This window comes from Microcaecilia unicolor, chromosome 1 (genome assembly GCF_901765095.1).
Source record: "Microcaecilia unicolor chromosome 1, aMicUni1.1, whole genome shotgun sequence".
NCBI classification, from domain to species: Eukaryota; Metazoa; Chordata; class Amphibia; order Gymnophiona; family Siphonopidae; genus Microcaecilia; species Microcaecilia unicolor.
In genome coordinates, this window is record NC_044031.1 from 278,065,769 (window position 1) to 278,086,122 (window position 20,354).

The window sequence follows — 20,354 nt, forward strand, 5'->3', positions numbered from 1 at the left end:
GAAAGAAGTAAATGATGCACATAACACTACAATCCATATGTACATTTGTGAAGAAAGCGCTCAACGATTCAAAATGGTGCCTTAGCGTCATGCATTGAGCAGCTGGTTTAAATAGAATTAAGCGCATTCTTAAAGAATTAACACCTGGAGTATCTAATTAAATTTGTAGTTAAATGATTTAATAGAAAATGATTTAATAGAAAATGTGCCAATCAATTGAACTATTCAATCCATAAGGTTCAATTGTATTGAGGTCAAAGATCCACTTCCCTTCTTTGTAATGATAACTTTCGATCGCCACCTGTTCAATTTATTCACTTTATTTATAGCAAAACGTTCCAGATCCTCAAATCTGTGTTTTCTCTATGCAGTGCTCTACAAGCGGTTCTTTATGAGCCATTCTTCTGATGTTTGATCTATGCTCTAAAATCCTGATCTTTAAAGCTCTAGTCATCATGCTGATATATTTCTTATCACAGGGACACCTGATGAGATAAACAACGTGTCAGAAAGACAGTAAAATGATAAAGCTAAAATGTCTTGCTAGTTAAAGCATTAAAAAATGTCTTAGTTTGTCTGGTGATTTTGCAAATCTGACATGTTCCACATTTGTAATGACCGCAAATCTTATTTACATTGCTTTTATTCCTCAACGCAACGTCTGCAGGACTAAGAATGTTTTTGAAGTTGCTTCCTCTCGAGAATGCCACCCGCAAGCTTTTGTTCTGAAAAATAGGAATTGATTGCATAACATCCCATCTGTTTCTAACTATTTGCACCAAATGGGAACTTGTTTCAGTGAACTTCATCACCATAGTGAAGGTGTTATCATCATCATCATCTTTTCTTTTATTGATGTTGATAAAAGTAATTCCCTATTATTGAATTTTGCTCTTCTGTATGCTCTCTTAAGAATTTTTTTTGGAGTAACCTTTTCCTTCTAAATCATCCATCAGAATTCTAGCTTGCTGCTTGAAATCATTTTGATCAGTGCAGATTCTTCTGATCCTGAGCATTTGTAAGAATGGAAGACTATTCTTGAGCTGAGCTGGATGACATCTAGAGTTATGGAGGAAAGTATTGCGATCAGTATTTTTCTTGTGAACTTTAGTTGCAAATTTGTTGTCTCTGATCGATATTTCTACATCTAAATAATGAATAGTGGAGAATAAATGTTGTTCCGTGAATTGAATATCAGGGTTGCAACTGTTGATCCATAACATAAATTTTTCTAGTTCTGCTGTTGTGCCTTTCCAAAGCATAAAGAAATCGATGAATCTCCACCAGTGTGTAATAGCAACACTAAATGGTGAATTGGCCATCCATTCATGTTCGAACTGGGTCATGAACAAGTTTGCGATGGAGGGAGCGAAAGTAGCTCCCATCGCTACTCCACTAGTTTGTAAATAGAAGCTCCCATTGAATAGAAAATAATTTTCTTTCAGAGCTAACCTTGCCAGTGATAGTAAAAAAAAATCAGTCGGTATTAGATGTGGTTTAGTCCTGAATTCCAATGTAATTTTTATAGTTGACATGGCATCCTCCTGCAGAATAGAAGTGTAGAGCGAGCACACATCTAGAGGGGAAGCTAAGTGGATCTTTGACCTCAATACAATTGAGCCTTATGGATTGAATAGTTCAATTGATTGGCACATTTTCTATTAAATCATTTAACTACAAATTTAATTAGATACTCCAGGTGTTAATTCTTTAAGAATGCACTTAATAATTCTATTTAAACCAGCTGCTCAATGCTTGACGCTGAGGCGCCATTTTGGATCGTTGAGCGCTTTCTTCACAAGTAAGTGTACATATGGATTGTGGTGTTATGTGCATCATTTACTTCTTTCTTTTGAAATTTCTGATTACATTTTCTATATGCCTAGACCCTCAGCATTGTTATCAGCACTCTGTTCTTGAGGAAGCCTTTTGCCGGGGTGAAACGGTGGCCCCCGTCGAACATTTAAAAGATAGTGCTGGAACTCAGAAAATCAAGCTAAGTGCCGATTTCTAACGATTACGCTGAGAGGATTATTTTTCACTTTCATTATTAGAAGTAAATATTAAGGCTTTAAAAAGCAAAAATAAAAAAAAATATAAAAATACTTTCTCTTTGTAGTTTTTCATGCCCAATGATAGAAACTAAACGCCTTATACGTCAGAACACATCAAGTAAGAGCGTTCAAAACCTTCGGCAAAATTGTTGTCTGTTTCTGAGGGCTTTTCTCCAAAGTATTCTTTCAGCACTTTATGCAAATGATCTGCTGAGTTTGTATTTTTTGTATTAGGCTGATACTTTGGCCTGAATTCCTGCTGAGATTTCTGGTGTGGAGAGGTAGATCTGGGAGTCATCAGCGTAAAGGTGGTACTGAAAACCATGGGATGAGATCAGAGTACCAAGGGAAGAAGTATAGATGGAGAAAAGAAGAGGTCCCAGGACAGATCCCTGAGGTACACCAACTGACAGTGGGACAGAAGTGGAGGAGGATCCACCAGAGTATACACTAAAGGTATGATGGGAGAGATAAGAAGAAAACCAGGAAAGAACAGAGCCCTGAAATCCAAGCGAGGACAGCGTATCAAGGAGTAGGCTGTGATCAACCGTGTCAAAAGCAGCAGATTGAGAAGGATGAGGATAGGTTAGAGGCCTTTGGATCTGGCCAGGAACAGGTCATTGGACACTTTAGCAAGTGGTTCATTAATATGCATGTTTTTAATTAGCTATAATATATTTTATTTTCTTTTTCTTTTCCTGATTACTCCCTTTTTTTGTTGGATTATATATTTTAGTGTTTTGAGTTTTTCTTATTTTAAACATTTTGTTAGTGGCTTTGCTCCCTGGCAGGAAGCATATTTAAATGTGCTAGCACAGCAGTAGGCAGAGTTCTCTTGAATGAGGGAGACTGTTGCCGTGTTTGTATGTACCCTGCAAGCTGTGGGTATGTATTTTGACTACTTAGTTCTGGATTTTATGAGGGAGACTGTTGCCGTGTTTGTATCTACCCTGCAAGCTGTGAGTATGTATTTTGACTACTTAGTTCTGGATTTACACACATACACACACACACAGTATTGCACTTACTCTGAGTCCCGGGTCCCTGGCCCCAGGACCTGAGCCGCAACTCCCCTGCTAATCACTCACCGTTGTGACTGTCATAGCCCCACAGATGTGCCATCCTCTGTCTGCCTCTGTCCCGGTAAACGTGTGGCCCCAGCTCGCTGTCTCAGCCCACGGCTTCTTTCTGGGGCTTTTTATGGGCTCCCCCTGCCTCTATCTCCCGCTGACCGCAGCAGGTGGGTTTGGCTCCTGGAGCTCAGCCTGCCTCTCTCCCGGTGAACGTGTGGCCCCGGCTCGCTGTCTCTCTCAGGCTTTGGGTTCCTTCTGGGGCTTTTTATAGGCTCCCCCTGCCTCTATGTCCTTGTGACCACAGCAGGTGGGTTTGGCTCCTGGAGCTCAGCCTGCTCAGGGGCGGAGAGAGAAGCACATGAATCCTGTATCCCCCCTCTATCACCTCCTTCTTCCCACACCCTCCAACCCTAGCCAGCCAGACCCAGTGCTTGCGGCCAGAGCCGTCCGGATTCATGGCCCCGCAGCTGCGGTTCAGACCCACTGATTCCCCCCCCCCCCCCCAATCACATCACCAGCTTTCCTCGCCAAGGCACCAGATACAAAGAACCCCCTCCTAACGATGTTCTGCATCCCTTTGAAGGCTCTCGTACTCGCTCGTGTTCTCTCCGCTGCCCGGGCGTTGTGGATTTCTGTACTGGCGCTGGTCCGTCCTGCCTCTAACCACATTGGGAGTGATCTGTGACGTGCTGCTCATATTCAATTTTGCGATTTTGATTTAGAGGTGGTAGTTTCTAAGGTTTTTAGTTTGTTTTATTTTAAGCACCATTGACACTTCTTATTGCTGGCGTTTCTTTAGTTGGTCATATAGTTTGATTTATTATTTATTAAACTTTTAAATAGTTATTTAAATAACTCAGTACCTGTGTTGACTTTGATTTTTGTTTTAATTTTAGTTCTCAAATTGGTTTTTGCATACAAAAGGAGAAATGATTAAAAAGGAATACAACCATAATGCAGGCCCAGCAGTAAGAGGACCCCCCCCACCCCAAATTTCTACCTTACCAGAGGAAAACAATCAACTTCAAACATTACCAGATAAAAATACCTTCAGTGTGGATCATCTATTCAAAAATCGTTGCACTTGCCCCCTACATTCAACAATAGATGCCTCATATTTATAAAACAGACATGATGCCACCAAAAATGTTAAGGTTACTAGCCTGTTTCCAGTTTCTCAATAATAAGATGAATTGCTGTAGCAGTTATTCTCCGAGGACAAGCAGGCTGCTTGTTCTCATGAATGGGTGACGTCCACGGCAGCCCCTCCGATCGGAGATCTTAACTAGCAACAGCGTTTGCTAGCCTTCGTGTGCGCACGCACGACCATCTTCCCACCCGAACGCGCTCGTGTTCGTCAGTCTTATTTTTTCCGCGGCTCAGGATGGCTGTTTTTCGGTCGGTCTGTGCCCCAAGGAGACCCCTCGTGTCTTTTCACCGTGTTTTTCTGTTCGGAAGTGTCCGGTATTTCTCTTTTTCCGTTGTCTCTTAGTTTAAAAAAAAAAAAAAAACTTCCCTTACGTTGAGTTTTTCCCCGTAAGTTTCCTTTTCTTGTCGGGTGCAGCCTTCCATACGGGTTTTTTCTAAATTTTTTAGTGCCATTAGCCATCATCGCGAATTTTGACTTCGCCGGCGTGATTTTTCCGCCCATGTCCTCGAAGCCTGCCAGAGGCTTCAAAAAGTGCACCCAGTGCAGCCGGACTATCTCCCTCACTGACAGGCACGTTTCGTGCCTTCAGTGTCTGGGGGCCGGGCATCGCCCCCAGGCCTGTACTCTCTGCCTTCTCTTGAAGAAGCGGACTCAGGCGGTGAGATTGGCCCAGTGGAATCTGTTGTTCTGGGCCTCGTCCGGAGCTTCGACGTTTTCGGTATCGAGGTCATCGTCCGGTGCGTTGATGTCTGCGGTACCCAGCTCTTCTGCCGGTGGTCCAGCGTCTACGATACCGAGGTCATCGGTGGTATCGATGTCGTCGGAGGGTGCTTCGTCTTCCAGAGTGCAGGTGAGGGCTGTCTATTCCTCTGCTGGTGGCGGTGAGCCCTCGAGTAGGACTCCGCTTGCCTCGAGGGCTCCTGCGGTACAGGCCCCCCCCCGGATTGACCTCTTTCAGACCCGGCCCACAGGAGACGTTTGAATTCGACGTCCTCCTCTTCGGTACCCGCACCCAAGTGTCGACATCGGGAGGACCGCTCACCTCCATTCAGAAGGTGTCGATGTGCTCCCCTGTGGACAGCCCGGTACCGCCTCCGCGTCCTGGACAGATTTGCAGCTCGTCGCCGGTACCGGACTCCTTGCCTCTCTCGACAGCCGCTCTGAACGAGAGCCTCAGGGCCATCCTTCCAGGGATCCTGGAAGAGCTGTTGCGCCCTTCTCTGGTACCGGGGGTGCTTGCACCGCCGGTACCGACGGCTGAGGCGACGGCTGGGCCCTCGTCCGTGGTGAGGTCTTCGCTGCCTCCCAGGCGGACTCCCCGACGACATCGATGGAGGGAGCTCCATCGCCGCCGGTACGGGAGTCTTCCTCTTGACGCTCCCACTGTGGCCATGTTCCTACGGAGTTGAGGCGGGCACGGCTTCAGACAGAAGTTCATGAACTGGTGTCCAACACCGATGCTGAGGCCTCGTGGGAAGCAGAGGAAGACATCAGATATTTCTCAGATGAAGAGTCTAACGGTCTTCCTTCTGATCCCTCTCCCTCTCCTGAAAGACAGCTTTCTCCTCCCGAGAGTCTATCTTTCGCGGCCTTTGTCCGGGAAATGTCTACGGCCATTTCCTTCCCTGTGGTTATGGAGGATGAGCCAAGGGCCAAAATGTTTGAGCTTTTGGACTATCCTTCGCCATCTAAGGAATCATCCACAGTACCCATGCATCATGTCCTCAAGAAGACATTGCTGGCGAACTGTGCGAAGCCGCTAACTAATCCCCACATGCCCAAGAAGATCGAATCCCAGTATCGGATCCATGGGGACCCGGAGTTGATGCGGACTCAGTTGCCTCATGACTCTGGTGTGGTGGATCTGGCCCTTAAGAAGGTCAAGAGTTCTAGAGAGTATGCTTCAGCGCCCCCGGGCAAAGACTCTAGAACCTTGGATTGTTTTGGGAGAAAGGCCTACCATTCTGCAATGCTCATTTCCAAAATCCAGTCCTACCAGCTCTACACAAGCATTCATATGCGGAATAATGTGCGGCAGTTGGTGGACTTGGTGGACAAGCTCCCCTCTGAGCAAGCCAAGCCTTTCAGCAGGTGGTCAGGCAGCTGAAGGTGTGTCGTAAATTCCTGGCCAGGGGTGTTTACGATACTTTTGATGTCGCGTCCAGGGCCGCTGCTCAAGGTGTGGTGATGCGCAGACTCTCATGGCTGCGCGCCTCAGACCTGGAGAATAGGCTCCAACAGCGGATAGCAGACTCTCCTTGCCGGAGAGGATAATATTTTTGGAGAAAAGGTCAAACAGGTGGTAGAACAGCTCCACCAGCGGGACACCCCTTTCGACAAATTCTCCCGCCGGTCGCCTTCAGCATCTACCTCAACTGGTAGACGTTTTTATGGGAGAAGGCGGACTGTTACCTATTCTTCTAATAAGCGTAGGTACAGTCCTCCTCCTCCTCGCCAGCCTGCTGCCCAGGCCAAACCCCAGCGCGCTCGTTCTCGTCAACATTGTGCGCCTCCACAGGCCCCTGTAGTTCCCCAGCAAAAGCAAGGGATGGGCTTTTGACTGGCTCCAGCAGAGCATAGCCGCAATCAAAGTGTCTGTGCTGGACGATCTACTGGTCGGGGGAAGGTTAAAATTTTTTCACCAAAGGTGGCCTCTCATAACCTCCGACCAGTGTGTTCTTCAAATAGTCCAGCTAGGATACTCCCTCAGTTTGGTCACAAAGCCACCAAATTGCCACCAGGAGCTCAGTCCTTCAGCTTCCAGCACAAGCAGGTACTTGCAGAGGAACTCTCCGCCCTTCTCAGCACCAATGCGGTCGAGCCCGTGCCACCGGGGCAAGAAGGGCTGGGATTCTATTCCAGGTATTTCCTTGTGGAAAAGAAAACAGGGGGGATGCGTTCCATTCTAGATCTAAGGGCCCTGAACAAATATCTGGTCCGAGAAAAGTTCAGGATGCTTTCCCTGGGCACCCTTCTCCCCATGATTCAAGAAAACGATTGGTTATGCTCTCTGAACTTAAAGGATGCTTACACTCATATCCTGATACTGCCAGCTCACAGACAGTATCTTCGATTCCGTCTGGGAACACGGCACTTTCTGTATTGTGTGCTACCCTTTGGTCTCGCCTCTGCGCCCAGGGTGTTCACAAAATGCCTGCCTGTTGTAGCGGCGTCTCTACGCAGACTGGGAGTGCACGTGTTCCCTTACCTCGATGATTGGTTGGTGAAGAACACCGCCGAGGCAGGAGCTCTACAGTCCATGCAGATGACTATTCGACTCCTGGAGCTACTAGGTGTGTGAAATTATCCAAAGTCCCACCTTCTTCCAGTTCAGAAACTCGAATTCATAGGAGCTCTGCTGGATTCTCAGACAGCTGGTGCCTACCTTCCGGAAACGAGGGCCGACAATCTTCTGTCCCTCGTTTCCTGGGTGCGGGCGTCTCAGCAGATCACAGATCGGCAGATGTTGAGATTGCTTGGCCACATGGCCTCCACAGTTCATGTGACTCCCATGGCCTGTCTTCACATGAGATCAGCTCAATGGACCCTAGCTTCCCAGTGGTACCAAGCTGTTGGAGGTCTAGAGGATGTAGTTTAGCTGCCCACCAGTTTTCTTCAATCCCTGCAGTTGTGGACAATTCGCTCCAATTTGACTCTGGGACGTCCCTTCCAAATTCCTCAGCCGCAAAAAGTGCTGACGACGGATGCGTCTCTCCTGGGATGGGGAGCTCATGTCGATGGGCTTCACACCCAAGGGAGTTGGTCCCTCCAGGAACAAGGTCTACAGATCAATCTCCTGGAGTTACGAGCGGTCTGGAACGCTCTAAGGGCTTTCAGGGATCGGCTGTCCCATCAAATTATTCAAATTCAGACAGACAACCAGGTTGCCATGTATTACATCAACAAGCAGTGGGGCACTGGATCTCGCCCTCTGTGGCAGGAGGCCGTCAGAATGTGGCTTTGGGCTCGCCGATACGGCATGTGTGTTCAGGCCACATATCTGGCAGGCGTAAACAACAGTCTGGCCAACAGGTTGAGCAGGATCATGCAACCTCACGAGTGGTCGCTCAATTCCAAGGTGGTACACGAGATCTTCCAAGCGTGGGGCACCCCCTTGGTGGATCTCTTTGCTACCCGAGCCAACCACAAGGTCCCTCAGTTCTGTTCCAGACTTCAGGCCCACGGCAGGCTAGTGTTGGATGCCTTTCTCCTGGATTTGGGGGAAGGCCTCCTGTATGCTTATCCTCCCATACCTGAGGACAGCAGGCTGATCTCACCAACCCGCCCGCCTCCCCTTTGGAGTTGTGTCTTCCCTTGTCTATGTCTTTGCTATCTACTAGACTGACGAACACGAGCGCGTTCGGGCGGGAAGACGGTCGCGCATGCGCACGGTGCGTGCGCATGCGAGGGCTAGCAAACGCTGTTGCTAGTGAAGATCTCCGATCGGAGGGGCTGCCGTGGACGTCACCCATCAGTGAGAACAATCAGTCTGCTGTCCTCGGAGAATACCTTCTACAGGTATGTAGCTTTCGCTTAATGTTCTATAGAAATCTATTTTTCTCCAGTATAAAGGATTGATTGGAAGAAAATGCAAAAAGGATATGGTGATAGGGTAGTCTGAAAACCAAAAATAACACTGTTTTGACCAGACGTTTTGTCAGACTAGGTGAATTGGAGTACAAAAAAAAAAAAAAGAACATATGGTCCAAGATGCCCACTGATGTAGAGCACGACCATCAACAGTTTGTCTCAGTCAGTTTCATAGTTTTTAATTTTGCTGTGGTCAAGAGCGTTGTGCGACATACAAAAAATAAGGATTGGTTCAGAGCTGCCAAAGCAGAGCACCGAACTAAGCTAGTCCATAGCAAGTCCCATTCTCCCTCTGAGACTGTAATTTGAACCTCTGCTTCCCAGATATGTTTGAGTATCGTAGATGGTTTCTGCTGGGAGGCAAGTTGTAGATGTTTATAGAAGGAGGTTTTGATGTTCTGAGTAAGTTGCAGGATTATAGATGAAAGATGCCTGGATCGACTGGCATAATCCCTAAATTGATGAAGTGCAGTTTTTATTAATCATTTATTTGGTTAGTGACATTTGACCCCTTTTCAAAGCATCCGCATATAACTGCAGCTATGAGAATGATATTCAGTCATGCTGCTAGTTTTGTGCTGAGCTGATTTTCTGTATTAAGCTGCCATCTTGTGCATAACATTAGTAAGTTCTGCTGGTCTTTTCTTTTTGCTTTGCTAGTTTTGTGAGCCTGTAGGCAGCTTGTAATTGGCACTTTTTATTCTTATTTTTCTAGCTTAAGAAGCAGGCTGGTGAGATTTTATTTTACAACACCGTTTGGGTAAGTGTCTCTTTCACCTCTATATTTATGTATGTACTTTATATTTTGGATTTTGTTCCTTTACATGTTGGTAATTATTTGATTCTCTGTGTTACATATTTATGTACATGTTTTGGTTTTGATTTTAATCATAACATTCCATATATTTTATCTTCATTTTTACTATATGAACTAACATATTTTAAAATTTTGCTGTTAGCTGTTTTTTTTTTTTTGCCCCTGACTCAGACCTTGCACGGGCAAAACATGGCCAGTGTTGGGCATTTTTTGTGTTCCATTTGTTTTAGTGATTGAAGAAAAGAAATTGTGATATGCCACTTTTTTCCACCGAAGTGGTCTTAAAGAAGGGCAGTGCTTTTTGTCCCATCCTAGACCTCAAGAGGGTGGATGCTTGTCTGTGGGTCCTATATTTTCGAATGGAAACCTGCTTGGTCATTTCATTGATACGGCTGGGGAATTTTTGACTTCCCTGGTCCTCAAGGAAACCTACCTCCAGAGTCCCATCGCATCTCATCACAAGAGATATCTGCACTTCTGTGTGTTGAGTCAGCACTTTCAGTTTCAGGCCTCGCCTTTTCGCCTAGCTAAGGTGCCCCGTACATTTTCCAGGGTTGATGGTTGTAGTGACTACACACCTCTGATGCCAAGGTATTCAGGTTCATCCCTTCCTGGACACCTGTTTGATTCGGGCCAACTTGGCTGCAAAAGTCAGTTTGGTCACCTCTGAGCTATAATTTCCCTCCTGTAATTGTTTTATTTATGTTTTTTTGAAACATTGTTTTTTTTTATTATTAAATAGAGCAGAGCATATAGTCCATACAGAACTGATGAACACACAAATTACAAAATGAGCAAGTAAATACCCCTGAATTAGTACATGAATACAGTTATGACCCTCAAGCACCCAACTTTTCTTCTTAGGGAACTCCCACCTTACATCAAATACAATTGACATAGATCAAGCCAGTATCACATCCCCATGGAACCAGCCCGAACATTCCCCTTTGGGTGAAAGCAAAATGGCCATGAGAGAACAATTAACAACCAGTTTAATAGGATTCCTTACTTCACCATACTCCTTACTCCACCATAGAAGCCCTGCACCGTATGGACTATACCCCTCCCCCCCATTCCCCAAATGTGAAACAAACCACAGTTCCTTGTCATCAAGCAGATGAAGCCATTACGTATGGGTTGTGTCCATCAACCAGCAGGGGGAGAGAGAGAGCACTCAAATTTCACAGTGCCACATGGTCAGCTAGCTCCACTGCTTCTTCAGTATTCTCTATCTCCCCAAGCAGGGTGGTTGCAGCTTGATCAAGCTCCTTAAAAAATCTGCCTGGGGGTGGCTCCTGGCTTGCCAGTTGTTAGCCGGGGTTAGAGGCTATAGCAGCTTCACTTTAAAGGCACATAGGTTAGCCCTTTCCCTGCCTTACCCATCCCCCCAGTGGATGTGAGCACATTAGTTTCACTTTTCCCTGCTCTTTCCCACTCTATACTTGGTGGATGCAGGCACATTGGTTCGCCTTTCCCAATGTTCTGTACCTCCGGAGTTGATTTGATTACCTCTTTTGCTGTTTTCTCTACTTTCCTCACAGTGTTAAAAAAAAAAAAAAAAAAAAAAAAAAAGCAAGAGGTTTTCTTCAGTTTCTACAGCGTGACCGGAGCTTGTATACTCGGTCCAGTGAAGTAAGAGTGTTTTCTGACTCCTCCGGGGAGGGCCCGTGATTGGGACGTTTTTGGCACAAAGCCGCCATTTTGAATTTTCCGCTGTTTTTTGGCGATGGCTGCAGAGAGTGTTAAGCGCTGTTCCAAGTGTGGCAAGCGCAGATCAGCAGCGGGGCTCTCTAAAACGTGCTGTTCAGGCGTAAGAACCGGCCCGAGCATGGCGAGAGATAATTCTTCCCGCTCGGTGGAGCTGGCAGCGGGCGACATTTTGAAAGCACCACATGGCGCAACCCCCGCTGAGGTGGAGGGTCTGGAGACCGGAGGGGACCCTCGAATTGAGGCTGGTCAAAGAGCTACTAGCCCCAGACTGGAACCGGGTGCCCAGGGCGAGTTTTTCTCCCCTGACTTTGTATTATTGCTTCATAATGCATATATGCTTAAAAGAGCTCAGCCACAGGGGTTTTCTACGGCCCCCCTTACTGCCCCTCTGGTGGATGCAGGCCTGGGATTGCCCTCTGAGGCGTTTTTCCCTGATAGCTGGCCGCAAGAGAAGCGCAGAAAGGTAAATTCCCCTTCAGAGAGTGGCGCCACCCCCCTTCCCCCCCCCCCCCCCCCCCCCCCCCGTGGTCGGGATGTGGTGACTCTGAGGGGTCCGGCAGGCCCTCGTGGCCAGAGGAAACAGAGGAAGGTGCAGAAGGGCCACTGGATCCAGATGATCCGTCCGCGGTGAGGATTTTCCACCGTGATGAGCTGCCAGCCCTTATTTCAGATTGTCTTACAGGTCCTCTCTTTTGAAGATCCTGGGAGTGGCGTGGCCTCCTCTGGAAATCCGAGGATGGCTAGTACCAAAAAGCCTGCTCGAGCCTTTCCTTTGCTTGACTCCATCCAAGAGCTTATTTAAGCTCAATGGACTGACCCCGAAGGACCTTTGAAAGTTTCCAGGGCTATGGGGCAATTATTCCCTTGAGTGAGGAGCATTTGGCTCGCTTTGCAGTGCCTAAGGTGGATGCCCTAGTCACAGCTGTGACAAAGAGAACTACCCTCCCGGTTGAAGGAGGTGTTGCCCTGAAGGACATGCAAGACCGTAGACTGGAATCAGCACTTAAACAGTCATTTGAAATTGCTGGTCTTACTATGCGGACGTCTGCATGCAGTTGTTATGCTGCTGGAGCCTGCCTGGCATGGTTGCAACAGGCAGTGGAACAGCATGGTGATGGAGCGGAGCCCTTGTCTGAAGTGGCTCCGCGAAAGGAGTCGGCCTTGTCCTTTTTGGCTGACGCCCTTTCTGATATTGTCAGAGCTTCGGCTAAACAGATGGCTGTAGCAGTGGCGGCTCGCCGTCTTCTGTGGCTACGGCATTGGGCGGCGGACATGGCCTCTAAGCAAAGGTTGGTGAAGTTGCCCTTTCAAGGCCTTCTCCTGTTGGGTGAGGAATTGGAGAAAATTGTGAAAGGCCTGGGAGATGCTAAACCCCAGCGCTTACCCGAGGATAGGCCGCGGCCTCCCTCCAAGGGTCAGGCGGTTCACTCCTCTTATAGACCTCGCTTCCGTGAAGCTAGATGGTACCGCCCGGGGCATTCTGCTGGGTCCACATCTCGTGGCCGGTTTTCAGCAGAGGAACTCCTTTCGCTCGGACAAACGTTCCGTAGCAGCAGGCTCAAGACCTGGAGTTCACAGGCGACCCTCAATGAGGGTGCGCCGGCCCCTTCCTCGTTTCCTGTTATAGGAGGACGTCTTTCCCTCTTTCTCGAGGAGTGGGCCAAGATTACCTCAGATCAGTGGGTCTTGGACCTGATCAGAGAAGGATACCGAATAGAATTCGATGCCCCGATAAGAGACGTGTTTGTGGAGTCCCGATGCGGTTCTGCCGCCAAACGGGCGGCGGTAGAGGAGACCTTACAAGGCTTGATTCACATTGGGGCTGTTTCCCCCAGTGCCTCCGCCGATTTCGGCTGCGGCCGCTACTCCATTTACTTTGTGGTGCTGCGAAAAGATGGGTCTTTTTGCCCTATTCTGGACTTAAAAGAATTAAACAAGTCCCTAAGAGTGCGGCATTTTCACATGGAAACCCTGCGCTCCGTCAGTGCGGCGGTACAAGCAGGAGAGTTTGTCACGTCTCTGGACCTGAAAGAAGCTTACTTGCACATTCCAATTTGGCCCCTGCACCAGAAGTTTCTGCGGTTTGCGGTGATGGGAAAACATTTCCAGTTTCGGGCCTTGCCTTTTGACCTCGCCACAGCTCCCTGCACCTTTTCTAAGGTAATGGTGGTAGTAGCTGCTTTTCTCAGGCGAGAAGGTATCCGGGTTCACCCGTACCTAGACGACTGGCTTATCAGAGCGGACTCCGCAACAGAGAGCCATCAAGCTACAGCCAGAGTGGTCTCAGTACTGCAATCTCTGGGCTGGGTCGTCAATGTAGCCAAAAGTCACCTGACCCCCCTCGCAATCTCTAGAATATTTGGGGGCACGGTTCGACACAAACTCGGGATATGTATTCCTACCCGAGCAAAGGCTGTGCAAGCTTCAGAATCAGGTCCGTCTGCTCCTGAGGATTCCCTGCCCGCAAGCTTGGGGCATTGTCCAGCTGTTGGGATCAATGACGGCCACCTTGGATTTTGTGCCCTGGGCGAGAGCGCACCTGAGACCTCTGCAGTATTCCCTGCTTCAACGATGGTCTCCAGTATCTCAGGATTATCAGTGCAGACTCTCTTGGCTCCCTGCGGCCCGACTCAACATGCAGTGGTGGCTCTCAGACAGCATGCTGCGGCGAGGAATGCCGCTGGCGCTCCCCGATTGGTGCCTAGTGGTGACAGATGCCAGCCTGAAGGGCCGGGGCGCACATTGCCAGGGGAAGCATGCCCAGGGTCTTTGGACACCCGAGGAGTGGGAGTGGTCCATCAATCTCCTAGAGTTGAAAGCGGTGTTTCAGGCGCTTCTGGCCTTTCAAGTGACCCTGGAAGGATTGGCTGTCAGAGTGATGTCGGACAACACGAGAACAGTGGCCTACATAAACCGACAAGGTGGCACTCAGTGCAGAGCACTGGCCGCGCAGGCCGAACAGATTTGCTACTGGGCCGAGCTGCATCTACAGATTCTGTCGGCAGCTCACATTGCAGGTCAGAGCAACGTGCAAGCCGATTATCTAAGCAGGCATCAAATCGATCCAGCGGAATGGGAACTAGCAGATGAAGTATTCCTGCAGATATGTGCCAAATGGGGCAAGCCCGTAATGGATCTTATTGCGACAAGCTCAACTGCCAAAGGCCCGTGCTTCTTCAGCAGACAGAGAGATCCTCGCTCAGCCGGGTTGGATGCCTTGGCTACTACTACTACTACTACTACTACTTAACATTTCTAGAGCGCTACTAGGCTCAACCCTGGCCTCTGGGCCTCTGGTATGTGTTCCTTCTGTGGCCCTTGATAGGGCATGTGCTCCTGCGGATTCGGCTTTACCCAGGAGAAGTGGTTCTCATCGCCCCGGATTGGCCCAGGGGTCCTTGGTATGCGGACCTCCGACAGATGCTAGTGGAGGCTCCCCTTCCTTTACCTCTGGTACTGAACCTGTTGTCGCAGGGACCGGTGGCCATGGAGGACGCCTGCCGTTTTGGTCTTACGGCATGGCTATTGAGAGGGCGCAATTGAGAGGCAAAGGCTATTCCAATAATGTTATTTCCATTCTCCTGCAGGCCTGCAAGCGTTCCACTTCCGTGGCTTATGCCACGATCTGGCGCCAGTTTGAGACTTGGTGTGTTTCAAAAGCGATCACACCCATGCGGGCTCCTGTCTCGCCGATTCTGGACTTTTTGCAGGATGGTGTACAAAAAGGCTTGGCCTATAATTCCCTGCGGGTGTAAGTGGCAGCATTGGCCTCCCTTCATGGTAAGGTTGCAGGCGTGTCTTTAGCTGCTCATCCAGATGTGGCACGGTTTCTTAGAGGTGTGCTTCGGCTCCATCCTCCCGTGCGGGCACCTTGTCCAGCTTGGAACCTGGGGCTAGTTTTGAAGGCTCTGCAGGGTTCTCCTTTTGAGCCGCTACAGCGAGCTTCAGAGAAAGATTTGACACTAAAGGCCGTTTTTCTTGTGGCCATTACTTCGGCGAGACGGGTGTCAGAACTCCAGGCGCTGTCCTGTCGAGACCCATTTCTGCAATTTTCAGAGTCCGGGATCATGGTTCGTACTGTGCCTTCCTTCATGCCTAAGGTGGTTTCAGCGTTTCACCTAAACCAGCCTATTTTTCTACCTTCTTTTGTTAAGGAGGAGTTTCCAGAATCCTTTGGGCAGTTGCACCTGTTGGATGTGCGCAGGATTCTGTTGCAGTATCTGCGAGTTCCTAATTCTTTCAGGACCTCTGATCATTTGTTTGTTTTACTATCAGTTTCTCGCAGAGGGTCTCCAGCGTCTAAAGCCACTATTGCCTGCTGGCTCAAAGAAGCTATCTTTTCAGCTTATCTGCTTGCCGGCCGGCCTCCGCCTGTAGCCTTTAAGGCACATTCTACAAGAGCGATTTCTTTCTCTTGGGCTGAAACTGGAGCACTCTCTCTTCATGAGATTTGCAGTGCAGCAACATGGGCTTCGAAGCTCTCATTTGCCCGACAATACAGGCTGGATGTGGCTGCTAGGAGGGATGCGTGTTTTGGAGCACAAGTGCTAGCGCATGGTGTGACTTGTTCCCACCCTATATAGGGATTGCTTTGATACATCCCATACGTAATGGCTTCATCTGCTTGATGACAAGGAAGGGAAAATTAGGTTCTTACCTTGGTAATTTTCTTTCCTTTAGTCATAGCAGATGAAGCCATGAGCCCTCCCTGTATGATTGTCTGTATGATGTGAATCTGTTTCAGGTTCTGTTCTTGTTTCCTGAAGTTCTAATCCTTCATTGGGAGAAAGTTGGAAAACAGTCTTCAGGATTCTTGTTCACTTATAGGAGGATGAGTTCATTCCCTCCAGTTCATGTGTAGGAGGTTGAGTTCATTCCCTCCAGGATGATGTGTGTATTCCCTCTATAAATACAAAGAGGAGGACGAGTTTATTCCCTCCAGGAGGATGTGTTCATTCCCTCCTTTTGAGTTCATGCCCTTGTTATGGGGGCCATCGTTCGCTGTGAGGAAAGTTCATGTTATTCCCATTGCGGTTTGTTATACTGCTTTGGAAGCTTCAAATACTGAAGAGGCAGTGGAGCTAGCTGACCATGTGGCACTGTGAAATTTGAGTGCTCTCTATCTCCCCCTGCTGGTTGATGGACACAACCCATACGTAATGGCTTCATCTGCTATGACTAAAGGAAAGAAAATTACCAAGGTAAGAACCTAATTTTCCCATAGATGTGAACCCCACGGGTAGGAAACCCGGTATGTATAATAAGTAGTATTAATAATATAATAGTGTAGTAGGCACCCTGTGCCTTTCATCCCTTCACTAAATGCCACTTCTGGTCAAACAGATGCCCGTTTCCTTTAATTCCAAAGTGATCTTATCAAATAGACCAATCTCGGTAATAGATAATTTCCACGTCGAGAGTAACGGTCCAGTACTCCCTTTCCAACATCGAACAGTACCCATTTTAGCTGCTAATATTAGTAGTTTGGCAATTCCTGTTGGGATATCCTCCTCTGGTAGAACATGAGGCAGTAAGCCTAACAGACATGCAAACTTATTATCCGCCCAGTCTTCCCCTGTCCACTCCTGCATTTTGGATCAGATGAAACGCCAGTATACTTGAACAGGGCAATCCCACCACATGTGCTCCAATGTGCCCCGCTACCCACATAAACACCAGCGTTGACCCTGCACTCGTCCCCCAAGGTGCTCCTCTCTTGCCGGTGTCCAATATGTTCTATGAAGGATTTGGAATTGTAGCTGATTGTATTTAGTAATAGCTGTATATTTATGGCCATGCAGTATATCCGCTTTCATTCATCTACCCCTAAAAAAGGAGCTGTTCACCTGTACCTTTTCTCCTCTGCTGTTCCTCTGGAACAAGGGTGCAGGAGAGTGAGTTCTGCATACAGATGTGAAAGTAGTCTCTTCCAGTGGCTGTCCTTAAACAGAACCACTTCCATCTGGGGCCCAGATGCACTAAGATCCCTGTTAAGAATCCATTTGTATTTTCAAATTGGTAAAAATTATTGATTTGGAAATGCAGATGGACTCCCAAAGAGAATCGTATGCAAATGAGCTGCTCATTGCTTTTGCGACCCAGCTCATTTACATGCAGTAAGGGGGAACTGAGCAATCACAATCCAGTCGGCCACATCGCTAAGTATGACCGACTGGATTGGCTCTCATACATGCAGACAGTACGAGAGCCGGTGTAGCTTTTTTTTTTCTTTATTTCCCTTTCAAAAACAAGCCGGGAGCCTGCACTCCTTTGCGGGGGGAATGAGGAGGGTCCGCTGATGTTGGGAACCTGGAGTTAATCTCAGCCTAACAGCCTCAATCTACTTCCCAGATCCTTTCCTTTAATAAGAACAAACTATCGGCTTGTTCTGTGGATTCTTCATTATCATGACAATGTTCAAACTCTGCTGAGAGCAACTTTTTATCTGTAGAAAAGCCAGAAGGAGTGCCTGTAGTGTGGTCTTTGGCCCCAAGGGGACCACCACTTTGTTTATGAGTGTAATCCAAGGATTTTATAAAGCTTTCTATGACCTTAATGTTGTCAAAGACATGCTTCTTCCATTTCGGAAAATAACCAATCTAGCTGGGTACCACGCTCCAGCCTGAAGGCCACACTCAATCAACACTTGTTTATAATAAGCTCCACATCTTTTTGTTTATGCATGGTTTCAGCACTAAGATCAGGAAAAATTCTAAGTTCTCAGTTCTCAATTTACACACCACCTGCTTGCGAGCCATATTCAACACATACTCCACTTCTACATATCTCAAAAGTTTAACTATAAAAGCACGAGGAGGAAGGTTGGGGTCAGGCCTGGGACGCAACTCTCTTATGTGCTCTTTCCACTTCAAATTTCAGTTGTGTTGGTGAATTCGGGAAACAGGCACCCAGAACCTTCTGCACAAAGGAAATGGGCTGCCCACCCTCCGTGCCTTCCGGGATACCAAGTCCTCCAGTTTCTCGGTTTTCAAATGCACTGATTTAATTTGATAGTGCAACAAATCGCCACCATGCTCCTGCACTACTTCTACCTCGTGGAGTCTCCCCTCCAGATAGTTCATGTGCTCCGTCGACTCTGCCATTTTTGTCGCCAGCTTACTAACAACCAAGTCTGCAATTTCAAGTTTAGCCGCTCTCAACTCTTGTAGAACCAAGGCAAGTGCATCCTCAGCAACTTTACTTGTTAACGCTGTCTTTGGAGGTGTATGTTGCACACTACACCCCACTAATGGCATGCTTCCTACTGGGCTGCTACCCCCCAACTGCCCCTTGCTTAGGGGCCTTACCGGCATACATCTCCTTAATCGATGGGGTGCCGCTGCCTTTCAAAATCTGCAGCATCGCTCCTCACAGTTCTTTCACTGACACACTGCTGTTGCTCTGTTAGCTTTGTTCTGTTGCAGTGACTCAAATTGAGAGGGTAGAGAGTTGAGATTGCGGAGCGACTTTACTCATGTCCGCCCAGCATGGATGCTCAACTGGAAGACTCCTGTAATCTCTAAGCTAGGTTGTGAATCAGCCCAAGAGCCATCTGGTTCTGTCTCAGTCTCTTGAGTACGGTACGATGCAGCCGGGGGGGGGGGGGGGGGGGGGGGGGGGGGGGGGGTTGTGTTCCTTCCAGAGGACTGGAAGGAGAAGCTTCAGGCACAGTAGCACATGTTGTGTGAGCTCCCGGTGCTGCTGGTCTGGGACTATTTGCAGCTCCTGGGTTCCAGTGACTCTGGAGGTGGTCTTTGGGTGGGAGCTCACATACACATTCAGTAGGCCCTGTTGTCCCTCTGGGCTCTGGCCTTGCAGGACTTCCATTGTTCTTTGCCTCTCCTGCCCAAGGTGAATCTGTCTGGCTTGGTGGGATAGCTGGGTTCACCTGCTGAGAGGGGTTCCCATGCGTCCCCTTCAGTGGGTTCTTGTTACCTCTGCAGCTGGGGAGCTCACTGGGTTGGGTGGCTCAAGGAACCTGGTCAAACCAGGTGATATCCTGGTCCATCAGTTGTCTGTAGAGTCGGGAGGTTCGTCTAGCCCAGTGGAAGTTTTGGCTGCTCAAGGAGAAAGCAGTCGCAGTGCTGTCAAACAATTGTACATCAAGAGACGGGGCAGAACCAGGAGTCAGCCAGTAGCTCTGGAGGCCATGTGTCTGTCGGTGGGTAGAGAACCATCTGCAGGCACTCTCAGTGGTTCATATTGAGGTATGGACAATGTGGAATTGGACTTTCTTAGTCACTCTTGAGACTCTGAGAATGGGAGCTGGGCCGCCAGGCCTTTCAGCTCATTCTGGATCGCTGGGGCCCTCTGGGGTTTGTCCTGATGGTGTCCTTGGACAGTGTGAGAGTAAAGCATTTTTTCAGTTGATGGAGGGACCCAACCTCACAAGGAATAGATGCCTTGGTTGAACTGTGGCTGTTGAAGGATCCTCTGTACATCTTCTCTCTTTGACCTCTGATTGGACGCCTGCAGCACAGGATTGTACATCATCCTCATCTGATTTTACTAGTGGCTCTGGACTGGCCTTGCAAGCCCTGGTATACGTATCTCCAGTGCCTCATGGTGAAGGATCTTCTTCCACTGCCCAGGGATTGGTCTACTTAGGCAAAGGCTAGTAGAAATGGAAGACCTGGATCCCTTTTGGATTACATTTTGGCCATTGAGAGGAAGCGCTTAGAGAAGCATGGGTTCTCCCCCCTCAGTAGTTTCTACTGTGCTCTAAGAAGTCCTTTATGTCCTGGCTTATGCCAGGATCGGACGTTTTTGGAACCCTGGTGTGGGGATCGGCTCTTGTCTCCCTGGAGGGATCAGATTCTTGATATCTTGGAGTTTCTGCAGCAAGGTCTGGAGCAGGGGCAGGCTTTGAACTCTGAGGGTCCACGTAGCTGCTTTTTTGCAGTTTTCGGTGGAAAGTGAAGGGTGCCTCTCTGGCCCTGCATAGAAAGGTGGCTCAGTTC

At 48.3% G+C, this 20,354-nt stretch overlaps 1 protein-coding gene across 4 annotated transcripts in view; it reads left to right on the forward strand.

Annotated features, from left to right (window-relative positions):
- Positions 1-20,354, forward strand: part of RBFOX2 (RNA binding fox-1 homolog 2) — a 769,335-nt gene that overhangs the window by 41,749 nt on the left and 707,232 nt on the right. For 3 of the 4 annotated variants that reach the window (XM_030206954.1, XM_030206969.1, XM_030206978.1), the window contains exon 3: positions 9,583-9,627. The exons of the other annotated variant lie outside the window; for it this stretch is intronic. In XM_030206954.1, the coding sequence (XP_030062814.1) occupies positions 9,583-9,627 (45 nt within the window). The remainder of the gene's footprint in view (positions 1-9,582; positions 9,628-20,354) is intronic. 4 annotated transcript variants of the gene reach the window in all.